A 20,705-nucleotide genomic window follows, 5' to 3' on the forward strand; every position below is an offset into this window, starting at 1 on the left:
TGGTAAAAAAGCAATTAAAATCTTCAAAGAGTGAACTTTCAAATAGCACAGCAACATTTAAATGTCATATTTCTGTTGCAAATGTATTTTTAATGATAACATTTCTTTGTAATGTAAATCAGCCGCCTCTCAATTATAACATGTTAATCAAGTTATTTCTCAATTGCTGCCTACCCATCAATGCCTACAAGTCCATCACATGTCATTCTGTAAAAGCATACTAATTACTTGATTATATTTTAGTCAAGTTTTGCAAATCCAACTATTTTCTTCAAGACAGCATATTACGTGCAGATTTGCCTGTTGTGGGGGAGGGGAGAGCAGAAGACACATTTACCCCTCGCCTGTAACTTCAGCCTAATTCAAAATCCTTCAAGGTAGCCTAACATGTGGGACTTGATCCCAGAAACTGGAAAAAAGGTACGTGGGTACCCACACCCTGCTTCCTAGTATCTCATACACATGGGTCTGATGAAAAACACAAGGCTGAGCTGCACAAATACTTCTGAAGGGTTCAAAGCACATACCTCAAATGCAGAGCAGGATTTGATTGGGTAGAGGTAAATTTTGGCGACAGTGATGGGCTTGCCACCTTTTCTACACCTTGGCACTGCAGTCTCCGAAACAGCTGCCCTCATGCTTTCTGCCTCAGGCTCTGGGGGTGGCCAGCTGCCAGTTGTCTCTGCCTCAGATGGAATATTCCTGAGTTCTCTGTCAGAGATTTGCAGTATTGGAGACAATTTATCTGCCTTGTTAAAGGAAAGGTGGTCATCTGGAACAGACTCTGTCGTCAGCTTTGTAACAGACTGGAGAGGAACATCAGCAACTGAGTTGGAGAGTCTGGTGGCTATGATGAAATTCAAAAAAGTCTGTGCATCTTCAAAAGAAGACATGTAGCCAAAGGATATTCTCACAGAACCAGTGGGGCGTCCATCAACTAGGTCTATGTTATCTCCACAGACATGGCCAGCCTAGTTTGACATAGGGAGAAAATCAGAGAGCTGTTATGATACTTTACTTTATTTCTCTCTAATTTTACCTAGTTATTAATGAGTCTCTTAATTCTAACCTGAAAAACTGTTGCAAAAAATAGAAGGTTAACTCATCAATACAAAGAGAAAATGAAGAAAAAACCCTCAATCATCTTATGATTTACTCAAACTATGAAGATAATTTTGAGCTGCTTGTCCTATTCTATTCTAGGGGAAGAGATATTTCCCAAAAACATATCAAGAATCACTTAAAGGTTGTATGTCCCATGATGGTCAGCTCAGACAATCTCCAGGGATATTCCAGTCTCACCTGCATAGTTCACTGGGATTCAAACTGTGATGTTATGTTCAGATAAGTGAACAAACCATGAGACGGTTGATTTTTTTGGGGCAGTTTTCTCGATATTCACTGTCAGAAAAGTGCCATTTTATACCACCAGTGGCTTTATCATGGCTTGTGTTTAATAGTCCAAACAGCAGAGAACTAACTTTGGGATAGCAGCAAAGCAGAGACTTCAGTCTAGGGTTCAGACATCCTAAGTGACATAGGTATATACAACAAATCTGTCTTGCTGATCCAGTCAACACATTGCTTTCAGGATAAATGGAGCTAGTCTTTCCTCTAACACTTCCTCCTTTGAAGAGCACAAGTTTCTACTTGAAAAAATTTTGTTGAAAAATTTTTTTAATCCCCTATAGTGGCCTCCATGTAGATACCTGATACCCCTCTGATAGGTCTCTCACACAAGACTCTATGGAAAACTCTCCCTTAAGAGCAAAAATTTCTCATTCTTTTAGTGAGTCAGTGAGTGCTGCCACTCACCACCAATGAAGCAAGCTAGAGTCCCCCTTTGTTTCTCCACTTAATAGTAGATCACCAATGGACTTAAGATTTAGTCCAAACTCAGCATCATATTCCATAAGTGCAGCAGCTGTTGGGGCTTTTTTATCAGAATTTAATTTATTTACACATTTTTGTCACATTAAAAATGGACCTGTGAATGGTTTATTTACATGCGGGCTTTTTTTTTAAGCAAGAAATGTCACAGGACATTGAGCAGAGATGCCATTTATGCAAGGAGAAATAAAAACCTATGTCAAAGCATGCAACACAGTAGTAAATATTTTAGTGCAGTGTGAAGTAGTTTTTATCCTTGACAACAGAGCAGAAGCAACATTTTCAAAATTAGGTTGCATCTGTTAATATACCCTTCTGTAACCCTTCTGCCAAGTATTGCTTGATTGACTGAGGAGAGAGGTTCCTACTGTGCAAATAAGTAAACGAGTTCCTACATAACATTCTAAGAAAACTAACCACACTTCTCCAGGGACACTTGAAGACAGAAAGTCCTCCCTCACAGGCATTTTATCATGTACAACTTCATCAGGGAAGGAAGAATACAGCCAGCACCCTGGGAAAAGACAAAACTGAAGTATATGTGCAAATAACATGATAAAAGATGCCTTGCTTTACACAGTAATGTTGTCAATAACTCATCCTGATCCTTCTCAAAGCACTGATGGGAATGGAATGTCCCCATATAATGACTGTGTAACTGTACCACCTCATTATACAACCTTTGGCGATTAAGTGTCTCCATAAATTTAACTTTGGCCTATCCCCATTTAAATGACACAGACCTAAAAGAAGTCACTCACTCCTTAGCAAAATCCTCCTTGTATAAGGAGATCCAGGAGCATTGCAGCTGGTTTTTTTGCATTTTTCACTTCAGCAAAAGGGTAGACTCTTTTTTGTTTTCTCAGAGTTTCCATGGCAAGTCAAAGCACCAATTTCCCAAGGAAGGTATTAAAGAACTGCAGCAGCCTTTAAGAACTTGTGCTATCAGTCCTGCATGTAAATGTGCTTGCAAAACTATCTATATGTCCCTATGAAATTATAAGGGAGCTATAATATCATTACAGCAATTAGATTTTTTTTTTACCTTTGGAAGAACATCATTAATAAAGTTTTTGATTGTTCTGAATTAATTTACTGTAATTTCAAACTCCGACAAATATGCAGACAGGAAGCCTCCTCCACTTCACTGTAATACATCCTGCTATACATATTTTAATGACAGTTTATGTAAAATATTAGTAATCTTGAAAACAGTCTTTACATTCATATTCTAAAAATCTAACACACCAGTAATCTAAGTAGATTTAATCTAAATTTGCTTCAGTCTCTGAGATTCACTGTGTATTTGCCTTTATTGTTTCCTGTCCAATTTGTGTATGTATTTTAAATTGTAATACCCAACAGCAACAGGTCTACAAGACCTGAGCATGAGTACGTACAATAATTAATTAGGATACTTAAAGAAAAACGTGAGAGGAATTGTCCAGGAAATTCTGTTCTGATGGAAGTCTTGATATCATGCAATTCCAAAACCAAACAAGAAGGTCCAATTTCCTATTCTCCAATAATAAATAATAATAAGCAACTACATCTCTGCATCCATCAAATGATTTTTTAAAAAATACCTCATTTCAATGAGCTGAGTTTCAATCAATTTAGTTCTTTAACAAGGCAAAGGAGTTGAAAGCTTAAAGAAAACAAGTCAAATTTAACTTCATTCGTAAAGTCACAGAGACTCAAAATCATGGGATGTAAGGCACTTTAGCTCTTAACTTCCAGCCACATTCAGAGACTAACCTGCAGGTTCCTTTGGATGTCCTCATTGCTTATGTCCAGATGCATCTGGCAGGCTCCAGTGTTACAGAAGCAGCCTGTGCGAACGTGTATGTTGTGGAGACTCGCCATGCTGTCCACCTTCCCAATCCAGCAGAAGACACAGGATAAGAATGAAAAATAGACATTTTAAAGTTGTGGCCAACAAGATACAGTGCTTTAAAGGTAGAAATCCATGGAGGTAAATTATGTCTCTAAACAATTAATAATTAATTACTGCAGCTTTTACCACTCCCGTACAGATTTTGCATTTTTTGATTTTGTTACTTCAGCTAGAAGAAAGCAGTGGTAGAAGCAGAGATGTTTACCTTAGCATTGAGCAACTACTCCACAAAAAACACACACAACAAAGTCCTGAGCCTATGAATGCCAGTACAACTGCGGAATTTTAAAGCTGTGAACAGGTTTATTCACATCAGTGCTGCTAATTACAGACATGCAGAAAGGTGTTACTCGGTGTCTTGACAGAGCCACCACCTGCAACAGCCATTGAAGAGAAGCCTGGGTACATTTTCAGGTAGCTAAAGAAGACCTTGTGCTCCAAGGATCTGAAACTGCAAGTCCTCATTACAGAAAATGATGGCATCTACAGGATTTCGGCACACAAGTGCTGGCAGGATCAGCCCCTAAGAAAGCAGTAACGTTTGCCAGGAGAGGGAATGAACTGGAATGTCTCCTTGAGTCTTGCACATACAACCCCCCAATCTACCAAGTCCCTGGTGCATTTCTTCCTCCTGCTGTTTGGTATTTCACCATTTCTTTACCATCCACTGAATAATGAATGGGCAGAAATACAATACTTGATGACAAAGTAGCATGAATAAATTATGGGAAGGAATGAAAATGATGTGCAAAGACAAGAGAAGAACATGCCCGTATGTGCCTCAGAAGGAGACACATATGTGCAGGCACTGGGAGGACAGCACTGCAAATGATACAGATAGTCAGGGTTTCAGAGCACACCTAAGAAACACTACAGGGATCCTCATAGCACAGCTAAGAAACCATGGAACCTTAATGCAGTGACCTGGAAATGCTTTATATTGATCTCAAAAAGCAACAGGAGCAGCAGATAAGATTAGATGAGCTACCACCAGCTATTTCTTTGATGAAAAATGATGAGCATTCCTGGTCAGGACTGCAAGAAAGGACAGAAAAATAAATTCATGAAATCTGACCCCCATCTCTACTACAAAACAACCCAAAACAACCTTGCACAACTTGCATTAACCCCTCTGTGCTTTTGCTCCTTTTCTACAAAAGGAGAGCTGAGAGCCCTGGCAATGACCATGCTGTAGACACAGGGGACTCCACTGTACCAGAGACAGAATCCTCCATGCAGGAAGCTCGGGCTCAGCTGGATGCACAGCAACAGCTCAGCCTAAAGGGGCAGGAAAGGGAGTGTCAACCAACTAATATTAAACACTTCCCTAACTGTCAGCCCATGCTTTGTCTGAGGTATCAGTATAAATGTTCAACCCAGCTTTTGTAGCTGGATAAATCTCTACTGGCTTTTATTATTTTTAACATAAATTCCCTCTGTGTGGAACAATGACCCACTACACATACCAAACATTTTCTGGTATAATTCAGTCTATCTTCTGTCTTGACATGTCAATGTTCTATCTTGTGATATCTCTGAGTTTAACTGTGTGCACCAAGAACCTTTAAAGTCACTATCTCAGTGGCTAGAAAACCGAAGCCCTCTGTTAGAACTTACTCCATGCTGAAATAATTCAACCTGAATAGTATTTAGCTCTGCTAAAAGCAGTTCAAACAGAATTATTGGTTTTTTTTTCATGTGTGGTGTCTCTGCTGGTTTTTTAATGTGTGGGACTTCACATAAGTCCCTGCACACGTGCACAAAAATGTGTTGTATACAAAAAAATTCTCCATTGCTATAGCACACATGTTCTCAAGTCCACATTTAAATGTGTCCTGTGCTACTAGTTCAGTTCAAAATTGTTTGATTCTCCAACATAGACATAACTCCAAATATCAAAATAACTCCATATATACAGACTTGGAAAGCAGAGAATATAATCAGCCCCAAGATCCCTATTGATGATTAATGCCTTGGAGAATATCTTGTGTTTAAAATAAGTTTCTCAAATTGAAGTTTTTGTAAAAGGCATCTGTTGAGAGAGACTGTTGTGGTGTCACTAGTTTTGTTTTGTCAGAAGACTTCAATATGGGAACAGTGACATTTTCTTCAAGTCTTTTCTAATTTAGACGAGAAAAGTTGTCATTCTGCCATAGCATGGTTTGTCACAGTGCTAGTGACTTGTGGGCGGATCTGTCATTCTGTTAATCATGACAAGCAAGGCAAAAATCATGGCATGCTTCACTGCTGAAATCGTACAGTGTTTGGGCTTATTTACTCAGTATACAAAAACCTTTAAAATATAGAATTTTTTTACTATTCATACTTTTAAAAAGAAATGTTCCTGGAGCAGCCTTGTCTATCAAAATGTGTGTAGTGTGGTATAGTTTCCATGACACATCTTCAAAGAATTGTGAAGAGGATTTTTAATTTTTTTACAAATTTTGTCAAATAAATTATTACTGTTCTTTAATGAACAGTAATTTCACTCTAGCCATGCAATCCAATCCTTACCCACAATAATACTTTAGTTGTACTATATATCAATCTGTACATTAGACAAGGACTACTGAGACATAAAAACATGATCATTAGAGGAATATGGGAATTGTGATTCAGGAGAAAAGAGGAAAGTTATGAATAGCTCTAGTATTAACTAAAGTTCATTGTCACCAATGTGATAATGTGCACAGAGCTTGGGAATGTGATGCACTCTTTTCAATGGAAACAATGGCACCATGTAAAGAACCAGTAAAGTCAGCACTGCAAAAATATCTGTCCCTTGAATAGATGCTTGGTTTTCCCTTGGACATATGTTTTGATTTCTTCTCGTTTATTTTCAGCCTAGAAATACTCTACTTGGGGAGTTAATTTAATCTCTCTCTGCAGTGCTATCACATAGCAAAACAAATAAAACATAAAACATCTGTTACAGTTATTTTGATGAAGAAAAGCTTCCTTAAATAAAACAAATCTTTAAAATTGCCATAAGGAGCAATAATGGATATTGAGTTCAGGGTTATGAAATACAGAATGTCACTTGCAGCTCTGTCTGTAACAGCAGAGGGTGACTTTTGGGAGCCAGGAATGAGTTCATCCATGAAGGCACAGAAGCATGAATGCTACTAATGGTAAGTACACAGCTTAATGTATTCAGATTGTCAGTTTTTCTGATTCCCTGGATCTGATACTTGGAATTATTATGCCTTGGTTTTTAAGAGATTAAAGACTACAATTAAACTGCAAAACAAATGCAGAAATCTTGCAGCATTTTACTGATTTCAGTCAGTGAGGACATGGTAATCAAGCCATCATGCTATCTTGGAGTCACTTCTGTCTCTCAGAGCCCCTTGGCATTCATTACATTTCTGAAGCTCTTTACTGTGGGCCTGGCCCTGTAGACTGCTTCACACCCCAACACTTCTGATGTCACATTGTCTTGATTTTTGACAAACAAAATGTGATTTTCACACTTCCAAGTCACGGTCTTCAAATTTAATAAAGATACGTGAAGGAAGTTTGCCTAAACCAATTTTTTAAAACAGTTAATTTTTTTCCATCAATGAGCTTTTCTTTAGTGTTCTCACATTGATCAAATACTCACATTTGGGTTTTTTTTTCATAGGCCTCTATCTGATAAATGCATTTTTTTAAATATAAAAAATATTGAAGTGGAGAGCTTTCACTTTAATGCATTACCCTACAGTAGTCCCTTCTTGGAAACCTGGTATTTCAGTTGATACTTATCAGCTGGAAAGCTCTGAGAAGAAATGAGATTCTGGTCTGTTCTGCTTTCCTATTCCCTGTCACACAATGCACTGGTGACTTCTCTGTGTTTGCTAAATGACTGACTTCTGCAAACAGTTCAGGGCTTCTGAGGCACTCAGTGAAAGCTGTAAGTTTTTCTCTGGCATCAGGTTCCATTGAAATAAGTCTGAGAATGATACCTGCGGTAGGTATGTATATGCTAAATGAGAGTAAAGATTTACAAATAGCACATAATTTTACATTATTGCTAATCAACGACGTCTAAGACTTTCACTAAGAATGATGAATACTTTAGAAACCCCTGCTGAAGTCATTCCCACAGGATGCAATTCTGTAGATCTTATTCAAGCAAGTACTTATTTGTGTAACTTATCACAAGAATTATTCACACGAATAAGGGAACTTTTTATAATACATCGTGAAGTGTTCTGGAAAAAAAATCATATAATTCAATACTGGCAAGTACTGTCCTTCAGGAATTGGGATTAGGACTTCTCATTCTGCTTTCTACAATGCCAGTGCCCAAGTATCAGAACAGTTTGTCTGTCTGATGGATTTGCTCATTACAAGAATTTCATTGCACACCACTGATGGCTGGTTATAAAACAGGCTTCAAGATGCTGTTCTCCACATCCACTGGTAAATTAATTCACTGATTCATGGCATGGAATTGGAGAGAAAGTAAGCTAGCTCTTTCTGTCATCCAGCATTTGACTGTGAAATGCTGTTGCTGATGCAAATGCATACTTAATCTTGTTAAATACAATTTAATAAGAAGTAGGTCAGAAGGAAAAAAAATATCAGCACTTGTTTCCAAACCATTTAGTGGGGGGGCAGGGGGGAGAAGGAGGAATTTTAGTTGAGTTACAGTATCATTAACTGTTTTAACTGCATAGTCTTCTGCAATAAAGGCATTTTTTTCCATCTCACAGAAATAATTTCTATGTGGGCAGATTCTCTCAGTATTGAGTAATCTGATCCTTTCCTTTTTGCCTCTCTAGTTGGTTTAAATTAACCAAAGAGAGGACGTATATCTCTTTTTAGTCTTCATCCATTCATCACTTTGACCAAAATCCCTTTGGTAGAAGGCAGTGAAGTATTAGACAGAGATATTGAAATGTATTAATATTGTCAAGTTCAGTGTCCTGAATATACTTGTTCAGTATAAGCACTATCTTATCAGGAACTTTACAGCTGATGTGATAATTTTCTCAGCTAGTTTTAAAGACAGTCAAATAGCAGGTAAGATTGCATGGGAGAGAAGCAAGCTAGAAATATTAGCATAATTCAAAATATGTGGGTTGCCACTCTGCAGGAATTCTCACTTAGGAGATGCTATACACATAGTGAACTGTAGGTTCTTCATGCATAAAGGAGTAACAATAATTTTACATTTCTGAAAACCAGAAGCTAGAAGATTTCTTGGGGATAGGGTGGCAATAAAAACAAAATGAAACAATGAAACACAGTCTTGTTAATGGATGACCTAACATTTTTTTCAACTGTCTTTTTCTTTCCTGTTGAATATGCAAGTGAATTTGAATCCAGCTATTTGAAACAGAACAGACTGATGAGTAAACTAAACACCTGGATTTTCTTTATTTGATTTGGAGTCAAGAAACCTTCTCTTCTCTTCTCTTCTTTCTTTTTTTTTTTTTTTTTTTTTTTTTTTTTTTTTTTGTGTGTGTGTGTGTTTTTTTATTCCCTCCAGTTCAAACTGCATTCATTGACAATGAAAATCTGGTTCACTAAAATGATATCAGGGAAAGGATAGATTTCAGGAAGAAAGGAACTCAAGACCTCAGTGGTTTCAAACTGACTTCAACAAAGCATCCTCTTGTGAGTCATAGAAAAACCTCTGTATCTCTCCATCCCATTGAGCATCCCCAGCTATTTTGTAGGCTAAAGGCTTTTGGTCAATTGCTGCTAGTCAGAAATGTTGAAGCCAGAGGAAAAATACACAGAAGACTAAGCTATAACTCATATCAAGAGGGATAAAGGGGAATGTAGCAGACATACAAGTGGAAACAATGCCTAGGAATAAAAATGTGCAGAGCATGCTACTGAAAGTCCAGTGACATAGGTTTAATTCATGTCACAGTCAAAATCTTTTCCACCTTTCCCTATTTCTTTTAAGGCACTTAAATCCTCTTCTGTCTGTATTTAACCCCTGAAAACAGGGATAATATAACATAGGGAGGATGTGGGGTCAAATTCCCCTATTACTTTAGTTACAGTCACAGGATCCTGTAGAGTGGTGTGGTGGAGAAGAGGGGTGTGGGGGCAGGAAGATGCAAACAAGGAAGCAGAGTAACAGAGAAGATGAGGTCAGTCCCTTTTTGTCATGAAAGGCTTCATACAGTGGACTGAAACTAGATACTGCACACATTCAAAGGCACCTGATCTGCTTTTACCAAGATCAAGGACAAGGGAATCCAGTGGAAGCTCTCAAAAGTGCAGTTTTTTCCTGGTACCATGTGTTTTTTTCCCACATTTCTCCAATGTGACAAGGTCTGTAGTTTAGAGCCACAGTTTGGCCCTGTTACCAAACAGAAAATATTTAGCCTCCCTCATTCATCTCGGATTCTTTCATCTGAACAACTATGAGCATCTTTCTTTTATCTCTTTTTGTTTCCTTAGCAACGTGCAAGGACACTTCAGAGAAACAGTGTCAGACAACACCTTCAGTCTAGTCTTTCATGAGGTTTTCTAACCTTGATCAGCTCTGATGTACAGTTTAATAGTAGGCAATTTCAGGCACACTAACTCACATGTGTCTTTGTACCCCTGCAATGAGATAAAACTGAAAGAACTCAGCCTGTACTCTGTCATTACTACCTCAGCAAGAACAGAGCTTTATTACTTACTAACCAGGTTTGCATTTCTCAGATTGAGCCTCTGCAGTACAGCACCTCCTTATGTTCAGTCAGTGATCAACGATTATGATTATGTTCAGACCTAGATCAATGAAGCTGCCTCCTATATTGTGAGCTCCTTTTAGCAAGGGCTGTCTTTGAGCAGCCAGCGCCATGCCACAAAAGCGAAGATCCAGATTGTAATGATTTCTTGCCAGTTTGAAGAAAGAAGGTGCCATTTATTGACACGCCAGTGTGGTTTGCTGCATTGCTGCTATCTCCCTGGTCCAAGACATCCACAGCACAATTGGAAACTAATTGGAACCAAAGAAATCAGTATATGTTCAACAGGAATCTTCACAACAATCTTTTTGTCCTTATAATCTTGTTTGTATTCTATTGTGCTGGTCCATCTGCCATTCCAGGCTTCCTGAAATCAATGGCTAAATCCATAGCTAAAATCAATAGTGAGTAATCAACTCAGCAATTTTTAGGTAGCTCTTGGGAAGATGGCCAAAAATCCCATTAAGCAAGTTAGAGAACATTTTTCTTTCCTGAGTCATCAAAATTAATATAATGAGTGGTTATGCTTCTAAAAGCATTAGTGTAACTAGCTCAGAGTCATATGACCATTGCTGCAAAGCCATTCTTAGCTGGAATTAAAAAATGCTGGATTTCCATTTTCTGTGGCCCAGATGAAAAAATGCTGCACTTACAAAACTGAACAATTGTTTTACATGGAAGTAAAAAGAAACAGATGGGGAAAACACCCTAAAATGACAAAATATAAAGAGCAACAAAAATGTCTTGCTTAATAACTTTCTATGAAGATTTATTTCAAATAGGTTAAATGTAGTAGGAGAATTCCCCCCTCATTGCCCAGTTTCTCCTGTAGGGATGTGATATGAATTTCCAGACAAGTTCTGAGAAGTAGCACCAGGCTCTGATCAGTCTGATCCAATTGACCTAGAATCAACTTCCTATGCATGGGAAATGCTGTAGCTCATTTCTTTTTTTCACTCCTGTAATTCACATTGCTCTAATTCTGTACCTATACACTATGTGAACACTGGGCTGGAGATGATCTAGTGAAACTAAAAATATTGTCTAAGACACAAACAGCAATTATTTTGAGAAATCAACCCACTTCAGGTATTGCCTGGTTCCTTTTATCAGGTAATGATAAGCAGTGATATGAATATGTATTGAACCAGCTGTGTGTATATACAAATGTATCCGCCACTTGATATCTGAAGATTTGACAGTATTTAACATATTTTCTCCCCACTCCTGTGAGGTGAGAGCAAATTGGGAAGATAAGGCATTGAATCCCTCAAGGTGACACTGAAATCCTACAGGAGAGGGAGGGAATTTCACCTGGCTGTTGCCAGGTTTTGTTACTAATCTAAGTCAGCTGAACAATTCCTTAAGATATTACTGAAGGAAAAGGAAACTTTTAAAAAAGAATGTTGTGAAACCAAAGCAGTGTACTTACAGTATGAAAGCACTTCCAGAACTGGCTATCACCATGATATTTATCTAGAGCAGCTACTTTTTTTGTGTATTTCCCATCCTGCCTCACACCACTTTGTCCTGTGTTACTTTTGTTTGCAGACCTGTCCAAATGCAAGCAGATGGAATAAGTTCTACCTGCATATACTGCTCTGTCTCTTCCTTTGTCACACCTCACCCATACAACACTGATTCATGCTTCTTGTCCAATTCTTCCCCCATCCTGCATGTCTGAAATCCTCTTTATTTCTGCTTTTCTGCCCAAACTGGTGTCTCTTTCTTTACCCAATACATGTAATAATGGAGTCATGCTGCAGTGTGAGAAATTTAGCTTAAATACTAGGAAATATTTTGCAGTACTGAATATAGTACTGCATGTAAAATGGAAAAATTGCTGCCATCTCTGAAACTGCAATTATGGTGTGGTTATTTGTTTCTCGCTTTAATGAAGTTCCAGAACAATTTGCCTCTGCTAAGAAAGGTTTAAGTAAAGATGACCATACAATTCTAAGATGTATTTTTCTCCCTCTACATCTCAAAACAGGGTTGAATCTAGCTCAGCTGCAAAGCTGCTTATGAAAATATTCACTAACACAGAATGCTTTGGATACAGAAGGATAAATGGGATTAAAAGGAAAATGAAATTTTGTTTATTGGGGGAGTCTCCTTCTGATTTTGCCTTCTTCAAGCAAGGTGATAATAACACCAAGGTTGTGGGTTTTATCCCACAATTATTTTCTTAGGGTTGGACTTGGTGATCCTTGTGGGTCCTTTCCAACTCAGAACATTCTGTGATCTGGAACTAAAGATTATACTCCTAACATATACTGCTAGCAGAAAGAGGCTACCAGAGTATGAAGGTGTCACAGTAAGTGGTTGGATGTAGGTGATTTGAGGCCACACAATCCAATGGAAGAGCCTTGTCTTCACTTCAGAATGATAGAAAGCAAGGGAGAAAAGGAAAAACCCAGTGGGTCATCATGTCAATCCTTTACATTAATTTAAGGGTGGGTTAGATGGAGGAAAGTGGGCACATGCCATAATAAGAGCAGTCATCAAACTGTTTTATAGATTTAAACTGAAGGGATGCACACTAGAAGCTGGCTCTTGAGAAATGCTGATTTTCTTCCTTTTAATTGAAAAGTGGGTGAAGAAAGTCAACTCAAAGTCTAGACCTCCCTTCACTCTATCTGGATTGATGAGGGTGAGCCAGGACATGCTAATGTATGCTCCAAGGCAAAACTGATTATATATAATCTATGTGAGCAGGGCTCTCAGTCTCGAGAGGCAAAACTCATTCATATGCAACACTGCAGAAGAGCCTTCCTAAGGCAAACCAAAATGTTTACATTCTCTGTCTTTGGCAACTATTCCTGTTATAGCAGTTTGTCTATCACACACAAGTGTGAAGTGGTAGGCAAGAAGGCTGAGACTGCTAATGGACTGATGCTCATTCCCTTCCTGACAGGATCTTCAGAGAACATGGCAAGCATATATGTTCCCACTAAGGGAACTTTTGTAGGTGAGACTATCACAGCAAGTGACTTGTGCTTTAGGTTCAGGCTCCAAGCTAAGGAGGCAGTGTGAAAAAGCATAGTAGGGATGGATGCTGGTAATCCACAGCTGAAATGTGAAATGATGGTCATTTTTCAAAAAACAGCCATGATGGTTTGCTCACTTTTTAAAGCCCATTACTGGCTCTATTACGCACAGGAGGAGAAAAAAAATATTGTCTCAGAAGATCAGAGTGGAAAAAGAAAAAGTTTGGTAAAGGAAGGGCTATTTTTCACTACTGGCATAACACTGAACTGAAAGTTTGGGCTGGGTAAGAGCTCTCCCGTGCATACAATTCAACAAATATTTCAGGTAAAATTCCATTTGGCCATCTGTGTCACCTCTTTACCTTCTTCTGGCTTCCAAACTGACTTTATAGAATAAAATGTGAAGGGATTATAAAATCACTCTGAAATTATCTACTGAATATACAAAGAGAATTTCACAGATCTCATCTCTCTATCAAAACAAAGAGAAGATTTCATAAATTATATTAGCATAAAAGGTCTCCCAGAGCAGAGATGGTGATGTTTTTTCACATCTGCAAGTGTGAACATACAACATACAACATTTTCACTTTGACCCAGTTTATAAGAAATCCACATTTTTTGAGTGCATGATTGTTGTTTCAAATCTATGTTGTTCTCTTATGACTGTTCCATCTCTTTGACATTCAAATCAGGACTTCATAGAGTCCTATGGAAGTTTTTGCTGAAAAAAATAAAAGATGGCAAGAATGCAAATTGAAGCTGAGTCATTGCTGTCAGTGTTCAAGAGCCTGGAAAAGGCTTGGGGATGACAACACATGATATTCATATGTGCTGAAAGCTGCAGATACTCATTGTTAATGAATGAGCTGATGATTCTCTGTGTGAAGAGTTTGTTGCATTAGCTCAGCACCAGATATATATCTGTACCACTATCTTTTGTTACATCACAAGCCCTCTTTAAAGTCTAGGGCTGATTGCTTCTCTTTTTCTGGTAGCCTCAGAAGGAGGCAGAAGATTGACAGTTTGCTGCTTTAGTGTCAACTCTTCTGCTTCTGTCCTGCAGAGGTCCTTCATCTCTACCCTCCTGCACTTTTGCACCTTTCCAAATTACCAGTCTGTCATCTGTCCACACTTCATTAGCAGCAAAAGCTCTAATGCTGGGGAATTACCCATTCTTGACCAGACAATTACATATGAAGAAGCCATTTGGCAAAAAGGCCATCTTTATGTCCTGGACCTGTCATGTACTCATCATAATTCAACTCCTGTTTGTAACAGGGGATTTTTGATGCTGCAGTACAAATAAACACTTAACAAAATGACAGAGGTGCTACTGCAGAGGACAGGCATCTTGCATGAAAAGACTACAGGTGTCCTCTCAAGTGATTTCAAGAACAAATCACTACCAATACTAGTCTATGAGACAGCTTTACTAAAGGAAATAATTTTCAAGGAAAGTATTTGGTGCAGCTCAAAGGAGGAAATTTAATGCAGTTTTAGTGCTCAAAGATGAGAGGTTTATGGAAATTTCAAAATGGTAGTAGTTTAATTCCTAGATAAAGAAATGTTTCATGAAAAATCTAAATTAAAACCAAAGCTTTTGAATTACTATTGTTGTTTTGGGTCCACAAGTCCCTCTTATTTAATTGTTTTAATTAACATTTAGAGCAAAAACCTCTAAACAAGTAATTAAACTGTCAATTAAACCAATGATACATATAGTATACAATACAACTTTATTCCAAGTATAATATTCAACGACAGTATTACCCTTCAACAGTCACAAAGAAACATTTCAACAAAAAAGCAATAGCAATTCAACTAACTTCCATAGTTATTTCACTCCCACCCTATCAATTCTTAACATCCAAATATTCTATATTATCTATATTGGGACAGGAGGCTGTAAAAATTGATGCCATCTCTGAGAATGCAATCATGGTGAGGTTATTTGTTTTCCACTTTAATGAAATGCCTTCATTTGCTCTTCAGAGCTACAATGAAGGTTTTACTCAAAGATGAACCTGAGATTGTGGCTGTTTCCTCTTGGTGCAATTGACCTATGCATGGAATTCAAGAGTGTTTGTGTTTATTGGCACAATCTTGTTAGCTCTGGTAATTAAGCTGATAACACTGACAAATGGATTTCAACCATATGAGCAGGTAAGAAAAACTTTCTTCCCCATTGCTACACAGACAAAAGACATGATTTTTTTCTCTGTTTTCATTTTTCAGCAGTGGCATTACATGTCGTGTATTTCACTACATGCCTTTCACATTCTAAATATCTTGAGCTTAGTTCAGAATTCTTAATATCATGCCGATTATGCAAATCTTGAGGCTTAAATGTAAGCTTGGTATCCTCTGAAGACAGTGTCTACTTATGAAGGCTTTCTTGCCAATCTCAAGTGTTCCAAATAAACTGCTCCAAGCCTCCTCATAATATTTTCTGTGGAATTAGTTGGCCATATTGTCCTTTTCAAGCTACCAAATGTTAATGTCCAGTCACACTGTGCCCTAAATAGGCAATGGGCACATAACAATTACCTGTCAGAGAGCAAATAGAATTGGTTTGATGCCTGGTTATAGGTAATTAATTATAGATGGGATATCATCCATAAAGGAATAGGACATTAAGTCTGTCCTCTTTTAATATGCAAAGATAACCTGAGTCATTAATGGTGTCCACTCATAGTAGGTAAATGCCATCCAATTTTCCCTTCATGAAAAATTCTCCAAAATATTTTCTGGGAGCTTTCTGAAACTGTGTTCTGCTGACTCCACTGGATTGCATGTGGAGACTGCCCTGTCAATCCACATGAATGTGCAGACCATAGACACCACCAAAGAAGAGGCCACTATTTTACTTCCAAACAACTAACAAAAGTATTGGATTTAACACTGATTCAAATAAATCTATATAAATTTAGACATGCATGCAGGTATGAAGAGATTACATGGTCAGTTTGGTGAAGCTTACTTTCTGTTGTATGTATTTTCTTTGTAATCATAAACAGGAAGCAGCAAAGGTTTTTTCTCCCCCATAACTTCTATAAGGTGTCTATGAAAGAATTTCATTCCATAAAGCCAATTATATATATATCACACATATTGTATCTTTGGAAAGAATAGTGCTTGTTAATTTCTAAAACTCATTAAAAACTGCACATTATTTTAATTAAACAAAGTAGTCTAACAGGCACTTTAGATGAAACTGGGATGCAATTGAAAATTTTATAGCTCTTCATTCCACATATGCTAGAAAACTTCAGAATCTGGTGAACAGCACAATCCAGATGATACAGATGAATAAAGAAGCTTTTTACGAGCAGCCTCTGCAGCAAACAGGCACAATGGATTCATAAGACTATGAAAGAATTTTTAATTTGAGGGTATGGTTGAGTTTTAAAAAGTGAAACACGGATCAGCCAATTTTACTAAGAAGTTGTGAAAATCAGAAATCAGAATAAAGGTTTTGATTTTAATCAAAGAACAGAAGCAACATTGAAGTGTTTGGGGAGTTTTACAAACTCAGTTGTGTCAATATCTCCAATAATTTCTGAACATTGTCACACATATTGAAGGCTACATAAATGATTAATTAATTCCTAAAATGTGGATTGCTTGAAATGAAATTTGGTGAACATTTGCCACTATTTGGTTGCATTGTCTAAAAAAGATGCATGTGAAGAACAGCCTATTGAGTACTCTACATTTGGCCATCCCATGTTCATCAGGTAAATGTCATATAAAATGTAAAACTCCACACTTGCAGCTATAAAACAATGCTTCACTTCTGTTCTCCCCAGTGAGAAATGGATCTCATCTTGTATTGTAGACATATCTCCATGTTCCCCTCATTATCCTATTCTCTCAGGAAGCCAAGGGAAAAAAAGAAGAAGCAAGAAAAACAAGAGCACTGTGGTTTCTCTGCCTTCTGCTGGTGAGCAAGTGAGCAACTGTCCCCTGTGTGACCCACTGCCGACACGGTGCACAGCCATACACACAATTATGGTCACTCTCTGCTGAAGGGAGAAAAGCTTAATGAAGCTTCATCTTAAAGACACTTGGTATATCTGATGGATAAAGGCTACAAAAAGCTGCTGAGAAAGACAGCATTTAAGAATTTCTTGAGCTTGAATCTCACTCTTTACACTGATCATTCAACTTTATTCCATTGCTCAGGAATATTACAAGAGTGTAATTGTTACAACTGAAGGGAAATGAGAACTCCTCTTTCATTGGTGACTGCAATATTCTGAGATCTAATTTCACTTGTATGTCAAAGCTCCAAGGCAGTCTCTTTATCAGCTTTTCCAGACTTGCTCTTCAATTCCCAATTGTGAGTACTCTAGAGAAGGAAGCCAGCAGGGAATCAAACTGCCTAGTCAATGTATCCTGTTAAAACAGCACACTTCCAAACTTCCTTTTTGTGGAGTAATAAATCTGTAAGATAATGACTCTGGCTATTACATATTTTGTATTGTGCTAGCACTATTTATTGGATTATTTTTCTACTGCTTTAAAAATGGTGTGTATATGCAGTGCAGAGCTATGAAGAACAAACCCAAAACCTCAGAAAGGACTACTCTGAATAAAAGATTTATTTTAGGATGAAGAATTCATTGTGAACACGCTTAAGTTAAAGTACAACAGTAAACTCAAGTTAAGACAAGAGAAAAAACATACCTGTGAAAAGCCGAGCACTTGTCCATTTTCATCAAGCACATTAAAATTAATGATTGGACCTTGGACATCAGGATTGCTGAAATCTGTGTCACTGTAAATACGTACTACAGGAGCCCCATTGGCATATTTTAAGTTAGACAGCACAGTGTAGGTGTAGTGAGCTAATGTAAAGGTATGCTGCTTTATTTTCTCCATTCCACCTAGAAAAGAAAAGTGCACATACATGTCAGGTGCGTTATTTTTATGGCAATGTATAAAAAAGGATGATTTTTCAGAATGGCGTGGTGTGAGTCAATTAGCACAAAACTGATAGTTTTGTGTTTCTTTAAATGCATGTACAATTTTCAAGTGTTTCTTTCATCATGCAGATGTTTCAGAAGTAGTGTTGCACCAAGGATTTACCTATAGTTAATCTACTGTAGAAAGGTAAAGTTTCACTGAAATGGTTTACAGGAATTACAAGAATTATTCTTCTAGTCTATACATAAAACTAAGATGTTCTTGTACAAATAAACTGAAAACCAAGTTTTTCTCCAGATCTAACTGGAGATCATGGAAACACAGCACAGAAAGCAGACTGTTTGTCTGAGACAAAAATAATAAAATTCTAAATGTAATGACAAAATAAAAATGTAATTTTACAAGGAATTTACTTGAATAATGAAGAATTATTCTTCCAAGACTTCTTTCTATAAAAGAAGAAAGGGCATTGTGAATTCTTCATTGACTACACCCATGCAATCTGGAGGCTCAACAGAAACTTTACAGATAAGATTTCTCAGAACTTGGCCTGGGAAAAGCATAAAAGTATTTTTTTTTTCTCTTTTTGCTACACAGTTTGGAAAAGAGAACTGCAGAGAATTCCTGACAGATGAAGATTTTATCAACATCTCTGTTCTTTGAGGATAGGTTGTGTCTTTCCTAGATATCCCTGTTGAAGGAGCTTCCATTATGCACACTGTGCACTGCACTATGGTGGATTTACATCACGTGGAAAGAATAAAAACAGGTGAAGAATCATCAAAGATGTCTTGAAGTAGCAGAATATTTTTCTTCCTTGGTTTTAGACCCAGACTGTTTTCTGTAATGCTGAGTATGCTATTTGAGGCTCATGAGCATCTTTCACATTTTATTTTACCTTTTTGTATTAATCTTTGTAACTATGAATCTCACACTTACTTCTGTGCATATTACTTTTATATCTGAGTATCTGGAAAGTTCCACACTTGAAAATTTGTAATCTTGTTGACTTTTGTGCCTTTATTCATAAAAAGACCGTGTATTTTACTAATGTATATAAAGGAAAAAAGTAAGATACATTTCTCCTGGCATGCAGAAGAACTGCAGCAGCATCTGTTATTTAGCTTTTTTTTTAGTTTCTCTATTATGTGTTATCTCCTTTAGATAATTTGGGAGAGCATACGTTAAAAGCATAGTAACAGATTAGATATAAGGTAGAAACACATTTTTTTGGTGCTGAAGAATAATAAAGAGGAATAAGATATTTAATGAGATACTAACATGCAAAGCATTTGCAAGGAAGCATGCCAGAAGCTAATCAGTGCAATTTCTAGATGCTAGCTACAGTAAACTTGGTAAGCATCTCTAGAACATTTTGATCTGAAAGATGATTTGTATTTTTAGAGTCTCTGAGAATAAAAGATTGACTAGTCCGAAATGTCCTAGTCATTGTTGGGTAGAAGTTAAAAGTCTTGAAAGAGAAAAAAGAAAACCAAAATCTCACACAAAAAAAAGTTATTTTTGAGCATTTGCCAGAAAGTCACTGTCTTAGGAGAAGTGACTGCCTTGTCAGCTTTTGAAATGTGTCTAATCTCCTGATTCAGAGCTTTTCCAAACTGACAGGAATCTTTTAATAGGAGATTAAACTACTGTCCTTGTGCCTGGTTTAAGAAATCTCTTATTCAGAAATTTCAGTCACTCATTCACAGCAATCATCCCTGGTATCATTTCTATATTGTTTTCAGCTATTTTCCCTTAAAGTTTCTTAATCACATTTCCTTGTTCATTAGTGAGAAGCTGATGAGTCTTTTAGTTATTTATTCTGACAAATCCAAATGCAATAGCCTGCAATTGCTTTCCTGCCCCGTGATCAGAGAAAGGAAGCTGTGTTGCCAGGATCCCATATTTTTAAGGAGCAGAACAGGTGGTAATTAGGTCTGATGTCACAGAAAACCTTGTGGAAAAACTGCCAACAATCTGAAATTTATTCGGACAGAAAAAGGGATATATTCAGAAAATAGCTGTGATTTATTTTTATTTTGTTCAACAAAATTATCTGTACTGTGTATTATATAAATCCAGTGCTTACCTCATCTCCCTTGTAGGAGTAAGAATGTAAAGAAGAGAAAATAAAAGCCAGAACAAATCTTTGTCTGAGAATAAAAGTAGTAACACATCATAAGCCTTTTGTAAGACTTACAATTCAGAGAAATCATCAATACTTCACCTCAAGAAGGTCTCAAGTGCCCTGAATTTTTCTCAGTTTAGTGTTTTATTCCCTACAGCTGTATTATTTCATTAAGGTGAATT

General features: G+C 37.2%; 1 protein-coding gene across 1 annotated transcript in view; it reads right to left on the reverse strand.

The window, feature by feature from the left end:
- MOCOS (molybdenum cofactor sulfurase) overlaps nucleotides 1-20,705 on the reverse strand; it is a 208,252-nt gene that overhangs the window by 32,928 nt on the left and 154,619 nt on the right. The window contains exons 6-8 of the mRNA XM_041408136.1: nucleotides 18,156-18,355; nucleotides 3,649-3,765; nucleotides 528-971 (exon numbers count right to left, since the gene is read on the reverse strand). Coding sequence (XP_041264070.1) covers nucleotides 528-971; nucleotides 3,649-3,765; nucleotides 18,156-18,355 — 761 coding nt within the window. The remainder of the gene's footprint in view (nucleotides 1-527; nucleotides 972-3,648; nucleotides 3,766-18,155; nucleotides 18,356-20,705) is intronic.

This window comes from Onychostruthus taczanowskii, unplaced genomic scaffold (assembly GCF_017590055.1).
Source record: "Onychostruthus taczanowskii isolate IOZ18803 unplaced genomic scaffold, ASM1759005v1 scaffold29, whole genome shotgun sequence".
Lineage (NCBI taxonomy): Eukaryota > Metazoa > Chordata > Aves > Passeriformes > Passeridae > Onychostruthus > Onychostruthus taczanowskii.